The following is a 27,029-nucleotide window of genomic DNA, read 5'->3' as shown; positions in this document are numbered from 1 at the left end:
AAATATACTAGTACAAAGAAAAAAACTGAGTCCGAACATGGTAGGCCCCATCCAAATCAAGCGGCCATGGATAAAGCAACTGACACATGGCATTCTCTCCCTAGATTAGGACAAAGAAAATAGAAATTAAGAAAATTAGTATTAAAATTTATAATTATCTTATAATTCCCTTTTTCGAGAGCGCGCACAACCCCCCAATCATCGATCGATCAAGCAGGAAATCGACGTCTGTCGTGGCTTCAGCTGTGTCGTCAGTTTTATCCTTCCCTGTCCCTATAAATTGGCCGTTTTAAGCCCACGGAATTCTCTCATTCAACCCGGCCAGTCAAATTTCTCTCTCTTCATATTATCTATCTCACCAATTCTTACCGTGCTCGAGCTATTCGGATAATTTATTCTTCGGGTGAGATTTCTATCTTTTCTCGTCAGATCTCTGTTTGTCTAAGTTTTTCGTTTTCATTTTCATTTTTGAATTTTGTTCCCGTCAGATCTATGTTCAACATTTGTTGATGCTTTGCATATCGGGTTAATGTTAATTTTGATTTCTTTGCATATCGGGTGGTGCTTGTATTGTGGTTTTGTGTTAGCTGTGAGGGAAACTGTTTATCAGAATGATTTGGTTTTTGATGTTGTTTCGTGAGTCGTTTACAGCGACAAGGACGTTGATTTCTATGCCGCGCTTGTGAAATTTATACTTTACTTTTCTTGCTTTGATCTCCATTTTTGGTGTAATTTTGCCGATGGTAGACTTATTGTTTAATAAGCAGTTTTATCGAACTTAGATCTAAATCTGTGCTTTTAAAATTTGTTTTTGTGATGTTGGGTGAAGATTTTAGACGTGATCCGTCCCTTATTTAATAAAGGACTAATAAAATATACTTAGTTATTGATATGATGAGCTGGTGAATGATTACAATTAAATTATGTAGATATTTACAGATGCCCTGCTTTTCTGGAGGATGGAGGTTTGCAAATCTTATGCTAATAATTTGGGAGATGGGTTTTTTCTTTATATTTGATGGGTTTAGTGGATGAGCAATTTATTTATGCTTGAAGGACGTTAGGAGTATTATTAAAAGCTTTTGTCTTTTTGTATTGTGTTTGTTTCCGCTTGTCTTTGTTTCTGAATGAAGTAAGGCATGGCTGCCATCTAAGTAATGTAAATTAAAAATATAGTTGGCATGTTTGACAATAAAATTATCATATTTGCAATTTGATTTTTGTTTTGCAATGTTTGGTGATGTGAGAGCTGATTTAACTTCTTTCAAACTACTGTGCAGATAGTTATAATCTTTAATACAATGGATGTTAAGGGGGGCTAAATCTTTCTAAATTCTATGGCCTTGGCTGGTATGAACTTCCTCTATCTCTCTAACTCATTAATTGATAGAGATTTCGTACTTTTCATTTTTGATAAGTTTTCTGTGATTATATGTATAGATATTCGGGCAATGTGTGGCGGAAAAGGTTGTTTCAGAGGATTGAAATATTATTTGCATAGTACGACACCAAGGAACTATTTTAAAGGCAAAACTTCTGGTGTGGAATATGAATCAGACTGGACAAAACACAGAAATTCGTCAGCATTTACCACACAAGTGATCCGTCCAACAACAGATTTTATGCCTTGGTCTCGTAAAATCCCTATAGGGGATGGATATCATGAATTTCTTTAATCAAATGTCTTATCAGTCGGAAGTTTTGATAGACTGAGCAAAATAAAGTTGTTTGTTTGTATCACCATCCAAGTCTCTCTTGATTTAGAAAAAATGCCCGGCTTTATGACTGGAAAAAAGAGGCTTAGTGAACCGAATATGTGTTTCTCCATATCGACCAAGCAGGATACCCTAGCTCGTTCAAAAAGCATTTCTTCTCTCAATTCTCAGGTTACTGATGGTTTGGAAAGCCCCCTTCTACCTGGACTTCCTGATGATGTTGCAAAGTATTGCCTTGCACTTGCTCCTCGTTCTAGTTTCCCATCTATGGGTGCTGTTAGCAAGAAATGGAGGGCATTTATTCAAAGCAAAGAATTCATCACGGTGCGGAAGTTAGCTGGGTTGCTTGAGGAGTGGCTCTATGTCTTAACAATGAATCCTGATGGAAAGGATAGCCTCTGGGAGGTTTTGGATTGTTTGGGACATAAACATCGTACTCTTCCTCCAATGCCTGGTCCTGTGAAGGCTGGGTTTGGAGTTGTTGCTCTACATGGAAAGCTTCTTGTCATGGCTGGCTATTCGGTGATCGGTGGGACTAGCTCTGCCTCTTCAGGTGTTCACCAATACGATCCATGCCTCAACAGGTTTGTTTTTCTGTACATGAGCTGTCATGTTTTTGCTGATTATGTAATCTCAACATTGGGGTATATTAGTTATGATTTTTTAAGGCATGTTCTGGATAGTAGCGAGTAGGATACTGGATATATTTTTCGCCTGCTATGAACCTCTGGCATATTCAGCTAGTAGACTTATCATAATATCATGTATTTTCAGAGTCAGGAAATATATAAATAATGTCTTTGTGCTTTCACTTGATAGCTTATAAATCTGGTCCATCCATCTTGATTCATTTCAGTTGAGTTAGTTGTGCTATTTACAGAAACCATTTGTTGATGTATTATCCAGTAGAAAATGGAAGTCTGTTCACTGGATATATCAGAGACTAATGGCCTTCAGAATCTATTACTCCTTTAAGGCTTTAACAGTAATTACAGAACCTAACAAGGTTAGTTTTTCGGTAGGATGTGAACTTGTGGGATACTCTTATTATTTTCTCTGCTGCTGTAAGAAAGAGGAACCTATGGTATAATGGTAAATTTGCTTCGCTTAAATCTAAGGGTTACAATTCAAAACCTGGAAACAACGCTTCCCCGATGCTACCTCTACTGTATAAGCTTTGTGCATGAGATTTGTTTAACCTTTTATAGACTGCTGTTGTAACAAGCATACATTATCCTTGTGCATGTGAGTTGTTTATTTTTTTCTTTACTGCTGCCGTAACAAGGGATTATTGATTGCAGGTGGTGCAAACTGGCAAACATGAATGTAGCTCGCTATGACTTTGCTTGTGCTGAGGTTAGTGGCCTCGTTTATGCTGTTGGGGGATATGGGATGGACGGTGACAATCTATCTAGTGCTGAGGTCTATAACCCTGACACCAATAAGTGGACCCTGATAGAGAGCCTTCGCCGGCCGAGGTGGGGTTGTTTTGCCTGTGGCTTTGAGGGAAAGCTTTATATCATGGGTGGAAGGTCGAGCTTCACAATAGGAAACTCGAGGTTTGTTGATGTGTACAACCCTGAGAGGCATACTTGGTGTGAGATGAAGAATGGTTGCGTCATGGTCACTGCCCATGCTGTGCTGGGGAAAAAGCTCTTCTGTATGGAGTGGAAGAACCAGCGTAAACTCACAATATTCAATCCAGAGGACAATTCATGGGAGATGGTGCCTGTTCCTCTAACTGGGAGCTCATGTATCGGATTTAGATTTGGAATTCTGGACGGGAAACTTCTGTTGTTCTCACTTGAGAAAGAGCCTGGTTATTGTACTTTGTCGTATGATCCCAATGCAGCACCAGGCTCAGAGTGGAAGACTACAGAGATCAAGCCATCTGGGTTGTGCTTGTGCAGTGTGACTATCAAAGCGTAAAAAAAATCCGTCATCAGAAGTTTAAAGGATCTTCTATCACTCTAAGCCATTGCAGATGTTTGGACCTGCCTGCCAGATTTCTCTTTTCAGTGTCAAGTCGTGCTGTCTAAACCGTTGCAGATGTTTAATTTGTGGTTTTGTCATGATGTTTAAGACCTGCTACCAGATTTATCTTTTCAGTGTCAAATAAGCTTTATGGATTTCTGCTTCATACTAGTACGCATTGTGGTCAATTTGCCTACCTTGCATTCTGCGTGTAGCTGAGGCAGCAATGTGCAAAATATATGTTAGTATTGTTTGTTTGAAGTCATATTATTGTTGAATGGAAGCTCTGATGCTGTGCCTGTGTAGAATTTAAGCCAGGGAAGAAGTTTCTTCTCCACCATTCCTGATCATGCGATGGCCTTCATACACATTCAAATTTCACCCTGGAAGAGGCAAATAATCAAACACCTGAGCTGCAAAGCACCGTAAAATTGTAACTTTTCGAGAACATGTTGGTGTGGTTAGAGCAAATGCAATGATGTGCATTTGCTTGGGCATGGAAGGCAAAAAATGATTTTTTCTTTGCCCATTAAAATTTTTTGTGCTCCAATAAGGCCTATTTGTTGGCCTCTTTCTAATTGCTCACGTTACATTGCATTCCTCCACGCTGATCCAAAATTAATACTGAATCCTACCTCTATTATACAAAAATCAAGTCAGTAAATTTACATCATTGTACCAATACATTTTATTGTCCCGGCCACATTAATAAAATACTAAACCACATCAACAAAACACATCTTTCAACTCATTTTGTTGTTCCCGACAAAAACTTACCATTGTGATTGCTTACTGTACTGATATCGTTTATATGGCATAACTAAAAAATAGTGAAGGCTGTATCTTGTTGCAGGTTTTATAACAAGAACCATGAAGAGATTAGTACAGTTTGAAAGATGTAAACAACAATTCTCCGAATGGAATACAACAATACAATAAAATTCCGGCATGATTAATACTACAATACAGTAAACTACCACCTGTTTTAGGCTGGTTGTATTCCCAATTTCCCCATAGTGTGTTGGAGATGCAAAATGTATGGGATTATATTGGCTCCGACCCTCCGTGATGTATCGTTTTCCATTTTTTAATAAATTTAGAGTATTGCTTCATACTCCAAAATATGACCACCATTTTACTCCAAATTTATGTGTCATGCAAAATAACCATTTATATTTATCATAACACACCAATTGAGGTGAAATAGTGATTATATTTTGGACGTCTCAAGCATTATTCTAAATTTTACCTTCCAAAAAAAAAACACACACCATGTTTGACAGGCTCTAGCCTAATTGTAAACCTCCGCCATGATTAATAGCACAAGTGCTGTCCAACCTGTAAACAGGCGTGCGCCTTTCCCCTTACCCGTCTCCTGATCATACTGTTCCCAGAAAAACCCTGTTTGGTTATAGTTTTGGACCACATTTCTGCAGCAATGGAGCAAAATATTTGAATCACATGATGGGTTCTATAAGGAGATAAGTAGTCATTACTTGGTTAGAATGCTCGCAATACCTAATCAAGTTACTCCTGAGGTCATTGTAGATGACCTTGGCTCTCTCTCTATATGGTCCATCTTCTGCAAGATTTAGTCCATAATATCAAATCTTAGCAAGCAACAACAACTCTGTAACAAGACTAAAGCAAGCTTATGATTATGGCTTATACCTCTGGAGTAATGGTGGAGCGCGGAAAGAATCATGTAATTCATGTTCATCCAAATTGGGCCTCTCCAGTAAGGTGCGTCGTGCTCTGTATTGTATTTCATGTATAATGTACTGCAGTGAACAAAGAGAGTATTGCTTAATTAAAGTTCATCCAAATATGATTAACATAATCTCCAAGTATCTTAGGACGCTTTGAAAAATAAGAAATGAGTATAAAGATTCAGAATCACCTTGTTTTGGCCAGAGAACATAGGCCATAGTCAGTCCACATGATGCTTCTATTGGATATGAGGTCAAGCTGCTTTTCCAGAATCCATGATTCCTAAGCATATCGGTGAGAGAGATTTATGATACGGCCAAAGAAAGGGGATGGGAAAAAAAAATCAAACCATGTATCATGGTGGCATAGATAAGCACATCAGCAAATAGATTAACAGTGTTTCCCACAATTATATGCTCCACGCAACTTACAGAAGGGATGATCCTCCCCATAAATGGGAAAATGCTGACATAACCGACATGAGGAACCAGCCTCAATTCTGGCACTTCTAAGACTTCTCGAACAAGCTCTCGAGGTGCGTTCATTTCTTTCAAACGAACCTATAATAATAAAAAGAATACTTAAACATTGTTAAGTATTATTCTGCAAAAAGGCTACAAAATTATTTTCATTATGGATTGAGTGGAGAAAAAAGCGTCTATTCCAATTGAATTTATTATTACAAACTTACACTACTCGCAATCCAAACAAATTCTAGACCCAGAACCTTTAACAGTGAAGCAATGGGGAAAGGGGAAGCAGAACACACACACCAACACATCGATGCAGCTGATAGGAGCACGGAGGACCACAAAGGACTCATCAATCTCTAAGTGACTTTTGGAGTCACAGAATCCATCTATAAGTCACTCCACACATATGGATATACGATAAATAAGATCTTAATGACTTTTTCTTTTTATACTTAAACAATCAGGATGGGGAAGGGAAATAAGAGCAGGCTATATTCATTTCCTTTTTTTGAAAAAATGAATAGAAATATTCATCAATGTTTAGACAGAAGTATAATCCATAATAACTTGATGAACAACAACAATAATAGTAATAATAATAATAACATTTGCCACTGACTACTCTATGCATCATTGACAGATCATGTCGAGCATATAACAAATACATATTAATGCACCATTTTCTGGAAATACAAATGATAAGAACAGTATACCTTTTCTGTATGATTTCCAAAATCAAAATAAGCTCCATATCCCTCATCCAAGTGCATCTGGTGAAACATGAAGCATGGATGCTGTAAGAAATCAAATTATAATTTTTGATAGAGCATGCGATTTAGTGTACATCTAAGTGAACATATCTGTAGCATATCTTCCACTGTCAAGGTAAAATATCCAAAGAACCAGAAGGGTATGGGAAACAATAACAGTAGCTAGATATGGAGTAAGAACCTGATTCAGAATTTCAAAATCTGAAAGCAGCTTAATTGTTGAACCATACTCCTGCATCATTTCAATTTTATGGGATATTTAGCAAGCAAATGATTGGTGGCATGTCTCCAGATACTTGTTCCCATTATTATACCTTTCCAGACTTGCTTTCCTTCTCAAACAACATTGCAATTGAATGAAGGCAATCTGCAGCAAGAAGCATCCAGCACCTAAGATCTACGTGACGTTCATCTTCGCTTGGGTGTGAAGCACGAGGATAATCATCCAACCCAGAGGTCAGTGTCTGAAGGTGCCACAAACAGGTAAGCTAAATAGCAGTGTCTCCTATCATAATTGAGTAAGCTTAACATTCATAAAAAGTAAACAAATAGATAGAAAAGAGTGAAAACTAGATTTCCAGATATTTAGATACTAAAATAATTACTTCCAGGACTGCCAAGAAAAATTGCTCGATAAGTATTCAGCAGATAACACATCCTATACCGCTAACCATACATATAATATCCTCAGCCCCCCAGTACGTGAAATCACCTGGAAATAGCTCTTTACTCAAAAGTGCTCAAATAGTTCAAATGAAAATTTGTACTTCAAAAAGTTGCCAATAAATATAAGATACCACAAATGGAACCTGAGGATTTAGTTCGTGAGTTGTCATGTTGTCTCTACCATGCCAAAAGTAGCTGCCCATCTGCTTCCCTGCGTTCATGAAGATAATCCAAGAATTTTCTAGAAATCAGTAATAAAGCAATCCCAGCAGTTTAGCTGCTCAAAATATCCTGAATCACTTTAAAACAGTGTATCAAATACCCTGCATCTCTGCAACCAGAAAATAAAAGGAGACATTCTCAATCATTGAAAAAGTTGAGGCACTTTTCTGACAAACAAAAATTGAAGTAAACAAAATTGAAGTAACTTTTAAGTGTCGTTTTACTTCTTTATTTTTTTTCAAGAAGAAAAATGTATTTTATGCGGCGCAAAAATGTTACTCTATCTAAAATGGCCTAAAACCAACAATTTCAGTGGTGTATATGGTCCCTTTATAATCAGCAAGCACCTTTTCATTTCCAGTTATAACAAATGAAGTTCAGAGAACTTTTATTGGATTTTTACAAGACGGTCACGATTCAATCCCCTGCTTAAGCGCTTCTCTTACAACACTTCTATTCCCGTTGTGAATGTGACAACTGTTGGAAAGTAAATAACTTGAGATGTGTTTCAAGAGATGATCATGATAAACTTTATGGGCACATTAACATGCATCCAGCATCTTTACCTGTCTGTGTAGTATTGAACCAGTGAAACCATGCTTCAAGACGAACAAAAGCCCGTTCTAGGAAGTCTAGTATGCCTCTGCTTTCATTGGCAGTAAACTTGTTTTTCTTCAAGCCATCAACTAATTCTGGAGGAAGAGAAGTGTCACGTTACAGACATATAAGCATATACAGAATGCAGAGAAACAGAATATCTCATCATATAAGCATCTAGGATGAACAAAAAGAAGCAGATATCATATATATATATCATTCACATTAGACCAATTGAACAATTGAACAATAATGATCCCAAATGTAATAATCATACATGTTAGCAAAAGAGAGGGTCGATAAAGAGAACTGAAGTGAAAACCATTTAACCAAGCCTATTGATAAGTCTATTATGTATTGTGTTTGTAATGTATCGATTGAACAACAGCAAACTCAAATCTAATACTTGTTAATGCGAAGCCCTTTCTCTTCTTCTTTTTTTTAATCATGAGTTGGTCAATTGCTTGTATATGTGGCTTATAAAAATAAAAAATTGGCTTGTTTATGGAATTACATCAATAGGAGCACAAGTATCAGATAAAAAAAGTAATTTTTATTCTCCAATAATTAAAGAAATTGTTCTCTTCAGTCTAGAAGGACTGGAGCAGCATGGGGAAACACTGCCATGCAATAATAAGTTCGTAATCTGCAACAAGTTTTTTTGAGATGAATCTTACCGCGCAGAACCAAAAAAAAAGTTGGTGGATTTCCATTTGTGGGATGCTGAACAACGTAATCCTCTGGAACTTTACTGCAATCACCATAAGAAATCTGTTACTTCCCAGCTCCCGCTGTTGAACCAAGACCTAGGTCCAAGAGGACCAGCACCCTCCAAGAAAATACCTTAGTCTAAATTTTTAGCCTTATATTTGCTACATGTACTGAGCAATGTAACCAATGTTACCTTAAAGCTTCGGCACCCAATATTTGCTCACGAGGAATCCACCCATCAATATTCATCAAATCTAACCAGTGACCAACGATATCCAAGCTTATATGAATATCCCAACGCCTGTTACCCAAATTTAATTGGTTAGAAATTTTATAGGTAATCATATCTCAAGTTAAAAATTGCATTGATATTCCCTCAAAGATACAGGCAACGGGGAATTTGATTGTATAGGAACACAGATGAATTATAGACAACTGACCAGATCAACAGTTGATGAAAACCTTCATCCCAAAGAAATCCCCTTGGAAAGATTGGACGACTTGGAACAGCTGTGTAAAGCTCAGCGGGCCAATATGAAATGAAATTATCGTGAGTTTTAACCTGCAAGAATTGATGCCCATGTATGGCTTCTTCAGATGAACAAATTCATGAAAACTAGAAGTTAATACAAAGATTAGCCATCTAGCCTGCAAAGAGTGAAAATAAAAACAACATCAAGCAAAACTCTGCCATTGTACAGTGACTATGCACAGCTGCAGGTGCAAATATGCTAATATGAGTCAAGGGAAGACAACGAGCACCTAACATCTGACGATTCTGATCATCACCACCTACAATCTGCAATCTCTCTATTTTATAGCCTTTTCCTTCCCTCTCTTGATATTTAATCGCCCTTCCCCGTTTTAGACAACAACAAAAAGAACAATTCATTTGGTAACTGAAACTAAATGATTAATCCTTAGTTATACAAGACGTGACTACTCAAAGCGCCTTTAAAGATTCATTACTTTAGTCTCTCTATCCTTATTCCAAAAGAGAGTTGGAAACGAGTTATGGGATTCTACTCCATCGGACATCGGTCGTACTTATCTGACACTGACACCAATAAAAACTAAACCTTAATCCCAATCTCCATTCATATGGCACCAAGCCACCAACACAAAATAGCATTAAACCCAAGCTCCACTCTAAGTCTCTAACAACTTCCTGTCATCTAAAGTATAAGAGTTCATGGTTCCCACAAGATTACAGTCAATGTCTCAAAGCATAACTAAGCCATTCAACCAAGAACCACATATTAACTATGTATCCGACTTAGCAGCTGACGACAAGTGAACATGAGTTGTGTCATTAAACATCCAACATTGGTTGGTATATCGTGTAACGAATTACATGGTTCTTTTGAAGATCTTGCATCTCATACCAAAATAAGTACTAAACAATCATATTTCACACAAAAAAAGATCAAAAAACAAAAGGGTATGTTACTTACATTGAAATTGCCGGGTTGTGAAATTTTTGATTGGCCATAAAAGTAGCCAATGCCGCCCAACATGTTTCCAATAGCAGCCTTACCGACAATCATGGAATCAGAATCACTCTGAACAGACAAAACAATGCTCTCAGAATTCTTAGTTTCAAACAGAGTAAAGCTCTAAATGCACAGAATTATCATTTCAAGTAGACAGAGGATCTGATTCCAAGTGGAAAACATAGCTTCTTTACATACGCAGTATGCCCTGTTACTTTCCTCTGTTAAAGTTTACCCGGGGTAAAATTAATGTGTTCATAGAGTTTATATCTCAGATGTAACTAAAGTGTAATCAGCAAATTAGTTGAGATCCCACACCACCACTATCTCACAATATAACAACACACAGCGTAATGTGGAGGTGAAAGGAAATCTATACAAGTTAAATCCCATCACATCTAAAGGTGGCACTCGATTGATAAGATTATATAAAAGGATGCGTGGGAATACATTATACTACAAGAACAAGGCTCGCTCCATAGGTAACATCATCAAGGAAAAAAAAGATGATGGCAACCTTTGAATCAGCTTCATCATTCCAAAACATTGCTCCATATTGCTACAAGCATGGTTGAGATCAATCTGATATATAATTAGATCATCTATATGCCTATGCAAGAGACATCTATGGGAACCAACAAGTACACACACCGAGGATAATGCCACACTTGTTCGATAAACAACAAATACCTTGTCAGCCAAATTAAAGCACTGTTCAAATTTTCTCTCAAATTCCCTCTGCTTCTCCTCAAGTTGATTAGTTAGCATGACACCTAAGAAAATGTCAGGAAGAGAAACACAGAACTTCGATTGTTAGATGCCAATCTATAGTAACTAAGTCAAGGAAAGACCAAAAGATGTCCACATGCACGCAAATAAGAGAAATATTCTAACTACCAGCAGGCAAGAAGGCAAAACTGTGGTTCAAAGAAAAGATAACCAAACAAAGCTAATCAGATGAAATCGAAACGAAAGAAACCTGTAAGGCTGTTTACGCGGTCTCCAACTCTTGGCTCTTTTTTGTCAGTTCCAGAAACAAAAGTAATATCTGTTCTAAACGGAATCCTACCAGAAATCTGCATGAGAGCAAACAAATCCCAAGGGATGAAAAATATGAATGACTAAAATCAAAGATGGGAGAGTCATATTCTTGATTACTGAAGCTCAACATTTTAAGATAAGCAGTACAGTGGCTACATGAAAACATACCTGAAAAACTAATATGTTTGGAGAATCATCAGAGGAGTCAGATAGCTGAAGCCGACCAAACATCCTCACCTGGAAGCATGCATGGTTACAAAATGAAGACTTAACTTTCTGAGGCAATATAAAGGAAAAACAGTATTGAAAACAGAGCTGGAAATGGACATGTAATGATGTAACGCACTTGAGCCCCAAGATTTTGCTGGACAAGATCTGATAGATTGTGAATATGAGGTGTCTTGAAACCTGCATAGTGGACCTCCAAGCCATCCTGCGCCAAGGAAAACATAAAGAAGTTAGGTCTGTATAACATACCAAGATAAAAGGGAAGACAATAATTCAAACTATAAAAAGCATAAATTCACAAACTATCAATTGGTACAGCCAAAGAGAGAATGCACTACTCGTCTTATTTTTATCATCAATATTTTGATTAAAAAAGTCAGCAGATAAATTTAACACAAAGGACAAACTCTTGGATTGTTTCCATGAAGACATGTTGTCCATGCATTACCGTTGATTTTAGATGTAGCTGCCAACCACCAATTTCTGCTCGTGAACCAGTAGCCAAAAGAGAATTATCACGAAAGTCTATGATCTCTTTACGCACACTTAGAACAATTTCATCTTCATCAGCTAAATAGAAGAAAATATGTAACGTATCTTCATCCAATGCGAACCTGTGAATTGACCAGGAAAGCAGCATATACATTTCTAAGTGCATTTATTGAACATATAAGAATTTCAAAAGGGCAATGCACAATGCAGATATTTTATTAAGTGAGTTCATCGTCAATAGATAATGTCAAACACACTAAGAAAAAAGAGAAATTGAAAATTCTAATCACTAATGGTATCCTTAAAAAGACATGAAGCTCACATCTTTCAATAAACTTGACAAAAATTATTCAAGTGACACTCTCTTGATGCCTAAATTTCAAAAGGATCTCTCTTAAGAAGTTGAGGGGACTTTAAGGCTAGCTTTATACCTTAGGCTGTGCACCATTCACAAATGAAAAGTAAAAGTGATCGACAATAAAGAAAGAGATCATAAACATTGAAATTTTTTTGATCTGTTTTTGATTAACAACTAATTATATGAGCCCTTAACATAATCTTATTGACTTGCAGAATATATATTCAAAGGTACAGAACTGATAACCGCACCTAGCAAATAACACCAGCTTGTAATTACCAAGCAAATAGATCATATATTAATGATAAATGGCATACTAGGTATCTCCTTAAACAGTTCAAACCTCACGCTTAACTACTACACATACTCATGCAGCCCCAAGAAATTTACTGAGAATATACACGTTTCAGGTTCCCGACTATATTATTAAGTGAAGTAAGATTTTCCATGTGTCTGATCAATATTTACAAAATAACACCATGGACATTTCAGTACTCCCAATAGATCCATCATTAGTTTTAGTCACACTCAGTTGACAAATTTTCATTAAAGGAATCTTTTTCTAAATGCACCAAAGTGAATATAACACAAGCAGGTCAGAAAATTTACTTCTCACTTTGCATGTCAATTCGAAGGGCCCAATCTCCCCCATAGCCACTACCCTCCCCCTTTGATTTCAAGAAACTTGTCATCAAGACCATCTCTTGGTCAACAAGTACCTGGTGTGCAAAATCACGTCCATTATGTTGTGCCCAACCATATTTGCTCAGCTCATCTGAGTCTTGGCAAACATGCCGCACAAAGTATCTCCCATCCTTTATACCAATCCACATCAAACCAGCAACCAAAGATCGAGGAGTCCTGCCAGTAATGACAACCAATTACCACAGTATAGTTGCACTCATAATATCGGAGGCAACATAGATTATCAAACAACAATATGAATAAATGACAACACATCACAATTACAGTAGCATGACAAGCATAGCAAATAACTTTTGATATATTCACAGTTCTACTCCTTCTCTATTGAGTTATTAGATAAAAAAAAAAATAGTCATATAGACTGTCAAAACAAGTTCGTAAATGTTTTTTTTTTTAAAAATTCCTGAATAGTTAAAAATTTCATAAAAGTTAAAAAAAAACCAATTATATCTTTATCCTAAAAGTTTCGGAGTTATACATGACTACGAGTGTCGATGCAATTTTTAAACGAGTGAAAAATTAGTTCAAGCTAATCATGTGGATTCTTTAATACCTTTTGATACCCCATCTCAGATGCTACAAGGAATGCCTATTCTTTTGTATCCTTGTTGAAATTATAATTATTTAAGAAATGTCTCAGGCTAGCTTCCCCATTCCATTTCATCATTTGTTCTTGTTCTGCAAGTGCTTTAATTATCAGAAAAATCACGCTCAATTTGCAATCCAAAATCGTTCATAGCCAACAGTTCCAAAGTAGATTTGGAAATCACAAAAACGAACGTGATTCAACTTTTACTAGTCAAAAACTATTTTGTATAATGCAATTTTTGAATCATAAATTGCTCGAATCCCAAGATAAACATTAGGACGATAAGTTCCCCAGTACAAGCTCTCTCTATGCTCGCCTTGAAACTGCAACAACCAATTCCCTGATTCTTCAAAATAAAATCCACCGGCACATACACACACACACAGACTTACATTCAGTACAATCTAAATAAACAACAGAAGCAAGGCTTACCATGGGAAGGTCCATCAGTTTCGGAGCTGGAAATGGCGTTACAACCCTAGACATCTCGGCTCCTTCGACGGGGTTTATGAGAGTACGAATCACATAGCCGACGATCAATAAAGCAAACACGCCAAGACCGAGCATGAATTTGACGTTGACAATGAAGATTTGAATCAAACTTTGATCTCTACTTCTATCTCCTCTTCGTTTCAGGTTACTTTTCGTGTGACCGATAGAACAGTCTTCGCCGGCGTCTGTGGAGGGCTTGGTTCTACTTCGTGCACTTCTTCGACCACTTCCGGTCATACTCGGATGAGGATTTATGCAAAATGATGTAACGGAAGCATTGATCGGAGAAGGCTCGATTCTACTCTGCAATCTTTTGGAGGTTCACTTCAGACTTGATCCTGTACTGCACAAGCCGATTTAACATGCAACATGAAAGCTACTGTAAAATTTAATTAAATGTATAAAAAATAATTAGTGTTCTGTAAAATTGGTGTCATATATTCTCAAAAATAAAATAAAAAATAAAATTAGTGTCATATAATTCTGGTGAGGGACGTTGATTTGGGAGACGGTTGTTTTTATATTTGGCGGGGGTTTGTGGGTGAAGAATTTATTTGTCCTTTTATATTTGTGTTTATTTTCGCGTCTTTGTTTTCTTTTTTGTTTTTTGAATGAAGTGGCGCAGGACTGCCATCTAACCATCTAACTAATGTAAATTAAAAATATAGTTGTTGGCATGTTTGACTATAAAAATTAAAGATTGTCATATTTGCATTCACAAAAATGACATGTATCCTATCAATTTGATAGTACATGGGAGTTCAATATGTTTATTCCATTGATTTAATGAATGGAATAACTTTATTTCATTTTTTTATCCCAATATTCATTGTCTAAAATGTATTGTTTTAATATAAATTCTATTATTTTTTAAATCACAATCTAGAATTCATTATTTTAGTTTTGAATCCATTGTTTTTGAAATTCCATGACACTAATTGCGAATATATAATTAAAACGTTTTAACATTTTATTTAAGAGACTTTAATTCCCATAAACTACCATTATATATGCTACATAACACTACTGTCGATAATGTTCCAAGTTTCCAGCGATAGATCTTTGCTCTGCAGAATCGTTACCCTCCTGCTTCATTTCATAGGCCCATTTACACGGCCCAATTAATCAAGACGCTGACGTAAGCCCTTTCTCTATCTAAGCCCTAATTATTGATTTGGCCCAAACCAGTAATTATATCACCAACTCACCAACTCTTCCTGTTGATAAAAACGTCAACTAGGGTTGTTTTTTTGGCTTAAATTAAAAACCAGAGCTTTAATATTTTTGATAAAATACAATGCAATTCCAGAACTGAAATAAAGAGAGCAATACCAGCAAATAAAGAACAATGACGTCCCGTATATCACAATGAGAAAGACAGTAACATTACAACAACTTTATTTACAGACCCAACTTCTTTGGTTTCTCTCGTAAGTAGGTCGATCCCTTCCGTAACCCTGGCATTGAGATCTGCTGCTGATTCTCAGCTCTCTTCTTCCTGTCTCTCTCCTTCCTTCTTTTCTCCGTCTCTGCTTCCACCTCCCTCAAAATTTCCATCTCTTTCTCCATGGCCGTCTTCTCTTCTTTCTGTTTTTTCTTATGCTCTAACAATGATGTCTCTGAGTCTTTCACAGAGAAGAACATTGGTCCTAGTTCTGCAAGCCATTGGGGCTCCACAGTCGTACAACACTGCATGTACTCTTTCGACGTCAAAACTAGTTCATGATAAACAACATATTCTGGAGTAACTCCCATACCATAGAGCGCGCTACTAGGATGTAAATGGCATGGCATTGCATTCCGACAATTCACATACTCACCAACACCCTTCAGTCTAGCAGCATTGTGGAAGTACGCGGAGCAAATGGCTTGCCTTACAGTATCCCAATCATGCCCACTAGTTGTTACATCGATCTTTAGGGTCTTCAGAATATCCAATAACTGTGATCTCACCTCTCTAGCCTTCCGTAATCCTTTTACATGCAAATAATGATCATTACACCAGTCTCCGCGATACTGGTGGTCTTTCCATTGCTGATAAACATTAAGTAGTGTTAAGTGATCGGACTCTGGGACAAAAAACTTCTCCCTAGCAGCATCGCTCTCCTCTTCCCTGTCTTTAGGCCGAAAGAACACTGAAGGCACTGAGAGCATTGACACTATTGTCAGAACCTCATCTAAACATCTTAGCTTTTCTCCCATCAAAAGCATCTTGGCAAGGGGAGGGTCCAGCGGAAACTCCACCATCTTCCACCCGAGCTCAGTTAAGGCTCCAACATTGTCAAGTGCACCCAGTACCCACAACTGGTACATAGAATTGAGAATGTTATCTTGTGGAGGCGGATCCATGAAATCAAAATCCAACAGGTTCTCGATTTTAAGAGACTTGAGCAACAAAACCACATTCCCAAGATTCGTCCTCTGAATTTCTGGCACTGGACTAGGCAGCATTTCATTCATAAAAGCACTCTCTGTGTAAAGTCGATAACATGTGCCAGGGCCAGTTCTACCAGCACGTCCAGAACGCTGTTGAGCAGCAGCTTGGCTGATAGGAAAAACTTGAAGGGCATCCATACCCATCCTAGGGTTGTAGACTTTCATTTTACCATATCCCGTGTCAATGACAAAAAAAATTCCGTCAACAGTCAACGATGTCTCGGCGATATTCGTAGCAACAATGCATTTCCGAGCCCCGTCTTCCGCTTTCTGGAATATCTTTGCTTGCAAATCAGCTGGCAACTGAGAGTATATGGGAAGTATCAATAGTTTAGGGACCTCTCTCGTGCTCGAGGAAGTAAGTTGTTCGATACGTTCCGCAAGGGCATAACAAGCTGCCTCAATCTCATCTTGGCCAGTCATGAATATCAGAATATCACCTGGAGGGCTAGTTATGTGAATGGTCATAGCTTGCTTCACAGCAGCTTCAACATAATCTTCGCAGGGAGTTTTACTATACAGAGTATTTACAGGAAACGTTCTCCCAGGGATCGGAAAAATTGGCACACTGCAAATTAAATAAAATTAATGTTATTGGCATTCTGCAATAAATACAAAAATTAAATAAAATTAATGTTAAGAGCTTGAAATGACGTCTATTGCCGAGAAGTTACCTTCCAAAGAAATCTGAAAATTTCTGAGCATTAAGGGTTGCGGATGTCACAATGAGCTTAAAGTCACGACGCTGCACCACCACTTTTTTAAGTATCCCAAACAGCACATCTGTGTTTAGTGATCTCTCATGTGCTTCATCCATGACGACGACACTGCAAGAATCACAATTTCAATTAATAAACAATTCATCTACGAAAAATCCGGGAAAAAAAGAGAGGCTCTTAGAACATGTTACTTGTAAGAACAACCAGAAGCAAAAAAATTACGAAACGCGTGATTGAGTAAGAGTTACAACTTAACATACCGGTATTTGTCAAGATCAGGATCTTTCAATGTTTCACGCAGAAGAACCCCATCAGTCATGTACTGCATGGCGGATATTTTTTTATTTTAATGATTTTCACAAAGCAGAACAAAACTAAAGACAAAAAGTGAAACATGAATACACAAATGCACAATTTGTGAAAATGTTTAATCATTTGTGTATTCATGTTTAATAGGATGATAAAACTCAGGCATCCATCCATTAACCTTTATGACAAGAAGTTCATACCATCAAGGAACCTCCATGTATGATAAAACCATATAACATCAGCAGATTCAGTAACATCAAACCATCATTAGATGAAGCAAAATGCTATACAGACCTTAATTATGGTGTTTGGCCCAGTCACATCCTCAAACCGAATGGCATAACCAATTTTATCCCCGAGCTCAGTTTCCATCTCTTCACTCACTCTCTTTGCAACACTCATGGCAGCCACTCGTCTTGGTTGGGTGCATCCGACTATGCCATTGATAGTGTAACCGTCTTCATGAAGGTACTGCATCCACAAGTCATCATAAATATTCAATAAGGTACATATATTTCTAAACCATAAATGATTTTGTAACAACTAATTCTACCTGTGTCAATTGAGTTGTCTTTCCAGACCCAGTTTCTCCAACAACAACTACCACCTGGTTTTCACGAACAACCTGTCAAATGCAACAACTAAAATAGTATCAGACAAATAACATGGGAAAAAAATTGAGACTTCGCATATGGGAACAAAAGTGTGTGGCAAAGGTACTGAATACTGACAAAGAGAGAAACTATTAGATACAATGATCAAAACTTGCACTCAGGCCCTCAACCTCTTGCATTCAAATCTAAGTCACTGTTGGGTGGGAATATCCTTCTGCTTACATATCATCTTACTTACATTATCCAAAAGGTTTCACAATCGGAATTGCCATAAATTTTGACCATGCAAAAAAAATGTGTCCAAAATATCTTTCAAATGGCTAAGACAGGGTCTACTACTGAGTGATGGGTCCAGAAGTAAGCCAACTCAACCAAAGGTAAGACTTATACCTGCAACAATTCATCCCGCACAGAAAATATAGGCAGATATTGTCGTTGCTCTGCCATAGACTTTGACTTTGCAAAGTCACTCACAGCCTCCCCCTGCTTCAGATGCTGCGCAAATTTTGCATCTTCCTTAAAATCAACCTCACCATCTTCGCCGACTTTGGCAGTATCAGCATCAATCTAGCATTGAAACAGAATGACAAAAACACACGTCAGCATCCAATCTTAGACGAGAAGCCAAAAAATTGTGCCTTTGTTCATATTTGAAGTATTGTACCTGTTCCGCTGTCTTCTCAACACCAAGGATATCACCAAGTTTTGAACCCGCAAGTTCCCAAAAACGTTGTCGTGACTTATTCATGCTTTGCTTTTCACGAATTTCCCTAACCAAGGAAGATCCCTTACGTGAAATTATAGCCATATCTGATGTGGGATCTTTTATGGGCATTATCGGGTCTTTTTGTTTAGTGAAAACAACTTTCCCATCCAGGAAAGGGGGTTTTGTATCTGTCACAAAGGGGGAACATATGATTACAATTTTAGTTAGAGGAAATAGATCATGCATGGATAAATTAACCCATCAATGAGAAGGTTTACAAAAAAAACTTCTTACCATGTACAAGAAGAATAACCTTACGCTCTTCCTCATCATCAAACTCTGTCTGCACCTCAGTACCTCTCACAGCTCCAGACCTCAGAAGTTGCCGATCTTCCCATTGAGCATTATCGGCTGTACGTTGCGACAACTTCTTGCTTTGAGCAAGTGTCATCCTAGTTCCATCTCTCCGAACCTGTGCATAGTGGGGCAATATTTTTTAGAAAAGAGTGAGCCCAATTGGAAAACGTCCCCATAGAGATGTTTAACTATGAGATATAGAGAAAAATTGACTTAGTTCAGCTAAAGAGCAGACAACCACTTGCACAGCAACACGCTTAATGTAAGGTGAATGTCTGAAGTTCTCATAGGCATTTATCAACGTACAAAATAAGTCGAGCTCCACACCATTTTAACCGAATAATACAAGACGGTATCATAAGATAATTCTACCAGCAACCAGAGTTACTTATTGATTCTGTTTGCTTCTTATTCAAGATTCAAATTCCATCCGGCAGTAAGTTGCTATATTTAGTAAAAACCTCAAAATTCTGATATAAATCATTCCAATAACTGTCATTTGCATCAATAAGCTTTTTATTCGTAAGTCATCTCATACTTGCAACTATTTGAGGCCTTACATTGAACTTTGAATTATCAATTAACCCTTAACAGCAGCACTACATCACTTTATTAAACAAAAAAGATTTCTTGACTTCCAAATACACGGTAAAACCCCAAATCCCATGTTTGAACCTGAAATCGGTTATTTAATCGATCCAATAACTTATATTATGGTAATATTAATCACTAATGTTGGAAAGAACAACATCATTAAATAATTAAGAGGAAAAACTTGTGCACCCACTGTGTTCATTACATTTAACAATGGATGGTTACACTTGAGCGCCAGAAAGTAAAACCAACTTTCAAGGCATTGTACACTTACCAGTCTTTTGGCCAACTCTGCCTCCTTTTTTTGGAATGAACCCTCATCCCCAAGAAAATATGACGAACTATCTCCATCGGTCAATGTGTTCCCTTCTTCTCTGTCATACCTATTTAACAAAATTTGTAAGGGTTCAACGAGAGGGCTTTTATAAATTTCATGACAAAGAAACGCAATGGGACCATACGAATTATGTCATTTAAAAGTATGCTAGACAATGCTTCAGAAAGACTTTGTATAAGTGAGCAAGAAACAGATGGAGGGTGGAGCACAATCATTGCAATTAAGCAACATTCAAAACTAAAGCTGTCAAGGATTTCTCTTCCAGACAACATATTCATCATACATGAAAGGCTCATCGTATAAACAACATTAAATTTGAACCATCAACAACCAAAAAGATAACTAATATTTAATTTATAAACGCAGATAAAATAAGACCAAATTACCATGCTCGGTCAGAATTGTATTCCATCTCCAGACGCATGCTTTCAGATATTTCATCATGGTGTTCTTCAGATGAATCGGTCTTATCCGCTTCTCCATCCTGTGCAGAAGAATTAACAAATTCACATAGATTAGAGAATTTTAGCATCTGATTAAAATCGATCACACATTGAAGAAAGATTTGTAATATTGCTTGAAATAAAATAAAATAAAACGTAAAAAGCACATGGAACTGCACAAATTCTATTTCAAATTAAAAAGTAGAGAGGCAAGCTAGAGCTGAACAATTTACTCACTACCAGATATGATTTGGAATTTCTAGTCGGGAACGTAAGTTGATGGGACCTTCCACCATGTCTAGAACTTGCAGACCTAACAGAGGACCCAGAAGCACGTATTGGGACTGGAGAAGGAGAAACACGATCCCAGGGAGAAGCAGTAACTGCCCGTATAAAACAAGCCCATAATCAACACAAGTAATGAACACCGGACAGTTTTAATATAAAAAAACATGTAAATCAAAAAGCTTCAAAAAAAATTCTAATAAATACCAGTAGATCGAGGAGTATTGTTGTCCAACCATGGAGAAACTAATCGTGCATCAGGAGAAGCCCCAAGAAACATCGGCGACGGTGATGGTTGATGGCGCCTACTAGTACTGGAAAGACCATCCCGCTGTGGTGTATCTTCCCACTCATATCTTCCATCATCCCAATCAGATCTGCCTGCAAGATCCACATTTGATTCTAGAATGAGCAACAGCCCAATAAAAGAAGACAACATGATGTGCACAACGCTCCCGCTGCGGAGGCAGGTGCAGGGAAAGGCAGATGCAGATAGCCTTACTCCCGCATTGTGGAGAGACACAAAAGTTCAAACTTATAAGAACTATGACACAAGTTTCCGTGGAATGTGTTCTCCTCTCTTTCCAAGTGACATATACGCTTAGATGAGTGCAGAAATAAAGATGTAACCATATGCAAATGCATTGGACTATGAGGCTTAAAGGAATGAGCCTTCAGACACTTTTGAAGGTTTTGAATCTCCTACCAGAAGTCTTACAAAGTTGCTCAACACCCCTAGCTTATGGTTCCAGTAGGAAGACAACCTATGTTAATTTCTAAAAACTTTGATTTACCTTCCAGTTTTAGGTTAAAAATTTGGCAGTAACCATTATGCCACCAAATTATGGTGCCTCTTAATCTAATCATTATATTCCTCTTTAAAAAGCATATGCATGTGTGTGTGAGAGGGAGCTTCTAAACATGCATTGGAGAGAACCTTTTATGAAACCAGAACAAAACTCTATTGTAACTTAAAATAGTTAAAGGATAGACTGTAAACAAGTAAAACCAAACATAACGAAAATGAGAAAAATATCATAATACCAGGTGTTCTTCTTGCACCTTCATATCTAGCTTGTTTGCTTCGATAATCTCCACCATACTCTTGGCCATATCGGCTATATTTTGCCCTTCCATTATAATCATCAGTTCGGTCATTGTCACGCCACCTCCCTGATCTTCTTTCACTTCTAGTATCATCCTTATAGTATATTCTCTCACCACCTCGATCATCTCTCTCATAACTAGGACTCCTAGACGAAGTGCTCCTGGAACTCCTAGATGAAGGAGTTGGAACCTTAAAAACAAAAGAATATTGAAAATTAAGTTTGCAATCAATTTCGAATGCCCCAGAATTCAATACAAATGAGTGCATGAATGAAGCATCAAAGGCAGCTTTCCACACATTATGTGGGAGGAATGTCTACGTACGGTCTTGTCTGTCCCGACCTCACCCCCTGCGAGAGCTCGTGCACGAGAGTTGCTTACCTTTTTCCTACTTCTATTCAAAGCTTAACTGAATTTGACAATGTTTTCTTCATCAACTTCTAGACTTTTATGTCATCATTTCAAATTTATATGATAATCTTATAATACACTATTGCTCATAGACCCACAAAAGGCAGTGCCCATACAAAACATACAATAACAACAGTGCACTTTTGAGATTTAGCTAAAAAAGGAACTGGTTTAATAGAAGTTCAAGAATTTCACTAAAAACATAAAACCACCCCACTTAAAAATTTTCAAATAAAATGATCCATTTAGAATATAAATTCCATAATTCGTATGTACATAAGCTGCGTAGTACAGAAATTAATAATGACAACAGCAGAAAGAAAATATCGGACATACTTACATCTGAAGACATTCGCTCACTAGAGCGACGACTCTCAAATGCATCCCAATCCTGTGCTTCGCCACTAACCATACTTTCTGCAATCAAGGATCAACAAATTTACTTTGACAAAATAGAAATGAATAAATACATGTACAATGTACATTTGCAGACAGCTTGAAAGCATGTCCAAGTAGAAGTGGCTTCTATAAAAATGATGCTGTTACGATTTCCCCTACATAATCCAACATGCCTCACAATATTATAACAAATACAGATTCCATGGAGCTGTTTCTCATGTGATCCACATTCCATAGGACAACAAGCTGTACTCTTTTCTTGGCCGTGAACAGTACCAATGAACAGAAAATATGAAAATTGGGAATTTTGGTCACTAGCTTTCAATTAAAAGTTGTGGGATGATCAGGACTTTGAAAAGGTAGAAATTTTGGGCTTGAAACATTAAACAATAGATCTGGTATTGGTGAGAAAATAGAATAAATAAATAAAGAGGAAAAAACAATTGCACTCTTAAATTATTTTTACTACCCTATGTGAATGCTTTTTCACCATTCAATTGGCTCTTAAATCGCACTCTCTACTAAGAACATCTCATCCATATCCTTTATTGTTACTTCCTACCACGCGTTTCTCAATCCTCTTGTACAGATTTTATACTTGAATTTTCTACATTGTAAATGCTCGAACCATCTTAGACAATTCTGTTTTCCCCCTCACTTTGACCTCAATTTTCTACATTGTGACTACCCTTGATCAGATGAAGTCATTCCTTATCCTAAAAATGATTAGGGACATATGAGTTGCATAATTTTATATTTAAAAATGTTTTGAAGATCAGCAACAATGTATTTGAGGATCAAACTCGCACACTAAGTACCCAAAAACAAAAGCAAATAAATTAAAAAAACAAAGGGTAAAAAAAATCCCAAGCAGTTGAAACGATCAAAATCCCAAGCAATTGATCGTCATTCAGGACATGAATTACAGCAGTGCTATGCTGTCATTCATATTTCAGCAATTAAGAACGCAAATTTTAAGAAATGTACCATCATCCTAAGCTGGACAGAAACTATAATTTCCGATTGTTAATAAAGCAACTGATTAGCATAAACAAAGCAAGGTGTGACTAAATCTTCCAAAGCAAATTTTAAGAAATGTATGATTATGCTAAACTGGACCTAAACTATAATTTAAAATAGTTAATAAATCCACTGACTATCATAAACAAAGCTGGGTATAACTATACCTTCAAGAGTTCTTTCACTTGAATCAACTTCACGGTATCTCCTATGCACGTGACTACGAGTAGTAGCGACCACATTACTCCCGTCTTCCTCTATGCTGGAAGACTCAAACTTCTCTTCCTCATTAATGGATGAGACTACTGAAGTAACTCTCTCTTTTGGAACCTTAAATCCACCCCGTTTTTCATTGGCAAGTACATCTAACCCTGCCAAAATCCAAATTTTGATTAATTAAATATCTCTACTTACAACAGAGTAAAAGGCCAAACAAGCAAGTCAATGGAAACCAATTTAGGGAAAAAGGTATCCAAATTTTTCAAATGAATGACTAGAATATCAAACACGGGAAGGATATGATGTAGTTTCAAACTACTAAAGGTAGATTTTTTGTCTAAGGATCGAGTGAACCAGAAACGTTTTTCACAAAGGATCCCTTGACTCTTTAAAAAAAATTGAAAAGAAAAAAAAATTAGTGGCTTCCTGCATCTGGATGGGATTGAGGGTAAACTTGGTCCAAACTCCAAAGATTCCAAGTATTCAAATCATAGACTAGTTTCATTATCAAGTGGACTGCTCCGTTTGATAGCATAAAACTATCCATTTTCAGGTAAGGAGCTCGTATAGACTCACCCCAAATTGGAAATTGGTATTACCCAACCACTCAATAGATAACGACTAAGGGATAGGAGTCATCAGGCATTTACAGAGTTAAGATTGGAAATGTTAGGCACAACTTGTGCGGCTGCCACACAGAAAGAAAAGGCCACAAAATTAAAAAATGGTATTCAAAGAACTGGGTGCCATAGTTGACAAAAGGCAAGGGAAATTAGTAATGTCTGAGGAGAAATTGGCAAAGAAACTAATGGATGCACTTCATGTGAGGATTACAAGTTGTATACATATGCAATCGAAGGGAAAGAAAGTAAATTCCGTGAGACTCTGCTCTGCCAACAGGTAAATTAATCAGGATTTTCTGCCATTTTTTGACCCTTCACTTCCATTAGATGCATTTACAGTTCCAGACGAGAACCAAAAATTGAATAGCTCAACAAGATATCATACCTAAATGGGATTTTCTCTCTGGTGCCCTGAACTGAATCCTTTCCTTGCCAGGAACATATAATCCCCCGCCATCAGTCTTGTCAGGTTCCAACATTACCATACCGGCGTCCAAATCAATTGGTGTAGCATCGCCATGTTTCTGGAAAAAAAATTTGATATGAGAAAAAAAAAAATTCTTCGCAGAAACTACAAGAAGACTTCCACATTTATCAAGCCAATGCAAGTCTAATATTCTTCAGCACATCCACTACAAACCTCCATGTTGAATTGCTAAAACAAGGCAAGGAACGTAGAGCACTCGAACCTGCAAATACCTCTAGAAACACAAGGAAAAAAACAGTTTCTTAGAAAAACATAGTTCACTGAAGTTACATCAAGAAAACATTTGAATTTAAACTTGTAATTAAATATATAAGACAATGACAAATTTCAACAAATATTCCTCCGCGAAACAAACCATCTACTACCAGATTAGCTTACACGGAACAGAATTAAACAGAGAATAAATTCCGAGCAACCTTAATTACGTTCTAATGCTAGGGATAGCTAGTGATTTCAACAAGATAGAAAACAAATTCCGATGATCTTGGCGTAATTTTCCAAATAGACTCAATGCAAAAGAGAGGTACTGATGATGAATCAAGAATGGGGGCCCTGATTTCCACCCGCATCAATATGCTGCCATTGGCGTCCGTAAAAAACGCTAGGGTTTTGGGTTGTTCTGAATTCTGATACGGTGCGTGAATTTCAATATCGTGAAAGCATAGAGACGGATTCAAGACGTACCTTTTTATCGTTGAACTCTTCTTCAGTAGCAATCCCAGGAAGAGAAAGGCAGCTCTCGTAGAAACTGAAACAAGAACAACAGAAGTTGGTTCGCTATATGAGAATGAACGGCTCTGCCCAATTTAAACCGACCTTCGTGAAGCGATACTGCTGGCTGCTGCTCGATCAGATTTCACACTCCTAAACAGGGAGAGAGAGAGAGGGTGCGTGCCTTATTGGGCCGTGTCCACGGCCCTGTATCTTAAGGCACTAGGCCCAAGGCCCGAGTCCTCTCTAAGACTCTAACGAAGCCCTTTTGTGGTGCAGATCAGCCGCGGCCGGCCCGCCTTACACCGCGAAAACCGCATACGGGCGGCAACGACGGTTTTCTGATGACAACATAAAACCGCACAAAACTGAGGTTGGACCTCGACATCGTTATCAAACCGCGAACCGGCGGTTTGCCAAAAAATCCGCTGATTCGTGTAAAGGCTGTTTCATGTCTCAAATTTGTATTTTTTTACACATAAAAAACAGGGTTGTTACTGTGTCTTCAACAGTTCAACCCCAAATTTCGTCACCCCTTATCAGTTTAATGCATAGAGTTGAGACTTGAGAATCGGAGGAGGAGAAAGAGCGGAAAGAAACACTAGATACCAACCCTAACGACTATTTAGCTCTAGGACTCATAAGATATTGGTGTTCTGCTGTGCTATTTTCCAGCTTTGTTGTGTCTTCTCCTAGCTCTGCCGTGTCCGTGTTTCCATGCTTCTGCTTCGATCGATCCTCTTCAGAGTTCAGCCTTCTGAAGATTTCTCTAAAAAGGCTCTGTGCCCTATCTCTATCTCTTTGGGTCTACAACTTCCAACTTAAAGGTTAATGTTGTTGGGCTTATTTTCTTCCTTTTAGTCCACTGCCCAGATACTATGGCAATTCAAGTTCTTTCAGGCAGGCTATTAGCCGTTGTATGCTCAGCTTTTGAATCTAATGCAATAATAATTTTATACTTCTTAATCAATTAAATACATTGTTAGTTGTTTTAGTTTGTTATATTTGATCTTTGA

At 37.4% G+C, this 27,029-nt stretch overlaps 3 protein-coding genes across 5 annotated transcripts; 1 reads left to right on the top strand and 2 right to left on the bottom strand.

The window, feature by feature from the left end:
* Positions 1 to 252: 252 nt before the first annotated feature.
* Positions 253 to 3,954, top strand: LOC120006907 (F-box/kelch-repeat protein At1g67480). 2 transcript variants are annotated; one of them, XM_038857027.1, is made up of 4 exons: positions 253 to 403; positions 1,281 to 1,350; positions 1,441 to 2,299; positions 3,017 to 3,954. In XM_038857027.1, the coding sequence occupies exons 3-4, from the start codon at positions 1,770 to 1,772 to the stop codon at positions 3,642 to 3,644; spliced, it is 1,158 nt and encodes a 385-aa protein (XP_038712955.1). In that variant the 5' UTR covers positions 253 to 403; positions 1,281 to 1,350; positions 1,441 to 1,769; the 3' UTR covers positions 3,645 to 3,954. The 2 variants fall into 2 exon arrangements, with proteins under 2 accessions (XP_038712955.1, XP_038712956.1); XM_038857028.1 differs by having other exon boundaries at positions 297 to 424.
* LOC120006906 (mannosyl-oligosaccharide glucosidase GCS1-like) lies at positions 3,752 to 14,599 on the bottom strand. Its single transcript, XM_038857026.1, has 22 exons — positions 14,177 to 14,599; positions 13,996 to 14,067; positions 13,060 to 13,313; positions 12,049 to 12,214; positions 11,719 to 11,805; positions 11,541 to 11,609; positions 11,311 to 11,407; positions 11,022 to 11,104; positions 10,293 to 10,400; positions 9,279 to 9,400; positions 9,032 to 9,139; positions 8,805 to 8,878; positions 8,097 to 8,222; positions 7,452 to 7,519; positions 6,957 to 7,106; positions 6,824 to 6,874; positions 6,586 to 6,642; positions 5,831 to 5,959; positions 5,590 to 5,681; positions 5,361 to 5,470; positions 5,208 to 5,271; positions 3,752 to 5,119 (listed from the first exon to the last, which is right to left on the bottom strand). The coding sequence occupies exons 1-22, from the start codon at positions 14,471 to 14,473 to the stop codon at positions 4,981 to 4,983; spliced, it is 2,523 nt and encodes an 840-aa protein (XP_038712954.1). The 5' UTR covers positions 14,474 to 14,599; the 3' UTR covers positions 3,752 to 4,980.
* Positions 14,600 to 15,456: 857 nt separating this feature from the next.
* LOC120007491 (pre-mRNA-splicing factor ATP-dependent RNA helicase DEAH7) lies at positions 15,457 to 26,153 on the bottom strand. Of its 2 annotated transcripts, none has more exons than XM_038857747.1 (18): positions 25,987 to 26,153; positions 25,456 to 25,516; positions 25,201 to 25,339; positions 24,141 to 24,344; positions 22,895 to 22,971; positions 22,081 to 22,333; positions 21,244 to 21,417; positions 20,989 to 21,134; positions 20,695 to 20,792; positions 20,246 to 20,354; positions 19,315 to 19,492; positions 18,979 to 19,208; positions 18,705 to 18,881; positions 18,254 to 18,325; positions 17,995 to 18,171; positions 17,652 to 17,713; positions 17,347 to 17,499; positions 15,457 to 17,240 (listed from the first exon to the last, which is right to left on the bottom strand). In XM_038857747.1, the coding sequence occupies exons 2-18, from the start codon at positions 25,459 to 25,461 to the stop codon at positions 15,638 to 15,640; spliced, it is 3,858 nt and encodes a 1,285-aa protein (XP_038713675.1). In that variant the 5' UTR covers positions 25,462 to 25,516; positions 25,987 to 26,153; the 3' UTR covers positions 15,457 to 15,637. The 2 variants fall into 2 exon arrangements, with proteins under 2 accessions (XP_038713675.1, XP_038713676.1); XM_038857748.1 differs by having other exon boundaries at positions 20,992 to 21,134; positions 25,987 to 26,152.
* Positions 26,154 to 27,029: the final 876 nt, after the last annotated feature.

This window comes from Tripterygium wilfordii, chromosome 10 (genome assembly GCF_013401445.1).
Source record: "Tripterygium wilfordii isolate XIE 37 chromosome 10, ASM1340144v1, whole genome shotgun sequence".
NCBI lineage: Eukaryota > Viridiplantae > Streptophyta > Magnoliopsida > Celastrales > Celastraceae > Tripterygium > Tripterygium wilfordii.
The sequence above is the reverse complement of the archived record's forward strand: the minus strand, read 5'-3'. Positions and strand labels throughout refer to the sequence as shown.

Bases quoted from the DNA above. Each gene is read 5' to 3' on its own strand.
- LOC120006906 (XM_038857026.1), bottom strand. From the start codon at position 14,473: ATGACCGGAAGTGGTCGAAGAAGTGCACGAAGTAGAACCAAGCCCTCC. The intron at 5,960-6,585 runs GTATACTGTTCT...TTATTATTATAG, and splicing joins TTGGAAATCATACAGAAAAG to GTTCGTTTGAAAGAAATGAA. The intron at 5,120-5,207 runs GTATTGCGAGCA...CCATTGCTGCAG, and splicing joins CTCAGGAGTAACTTGATTAG to AAATGTGGTCCAAAACTATA.
- LOC120006907 (XM_038857027.1), top strand. From the start codon at position 1,770: ATGCCCGGCTTTATGACTGGAAAAAAGAGGCTTAGTGAACCGAATATG. The intron at 2,300-3,016 runs GTTTGTTTTTCT...TATTGATTGCAG, and splicing joins TACGATCCATGCCTCAACAG to GTGGTGCAAACTGGCAAACA.
- LOC120007491 (XM_038857747.1), bottom strand. The intron at 20,355-20,694 runs GTAATTTGGTCT...TTTGTTAAATAG, and splicing joins TACAATTCTGACCGAGCATG to GTATGACAGAGAAGAAGGGA. The intron at 19,493-20,245 runs GTAAGTGTACAA...CACTATGCACAG, and splicing joins CAGAGTTGGCCAAAAGACTG to GTTCGGAGAGATGGAACTAG.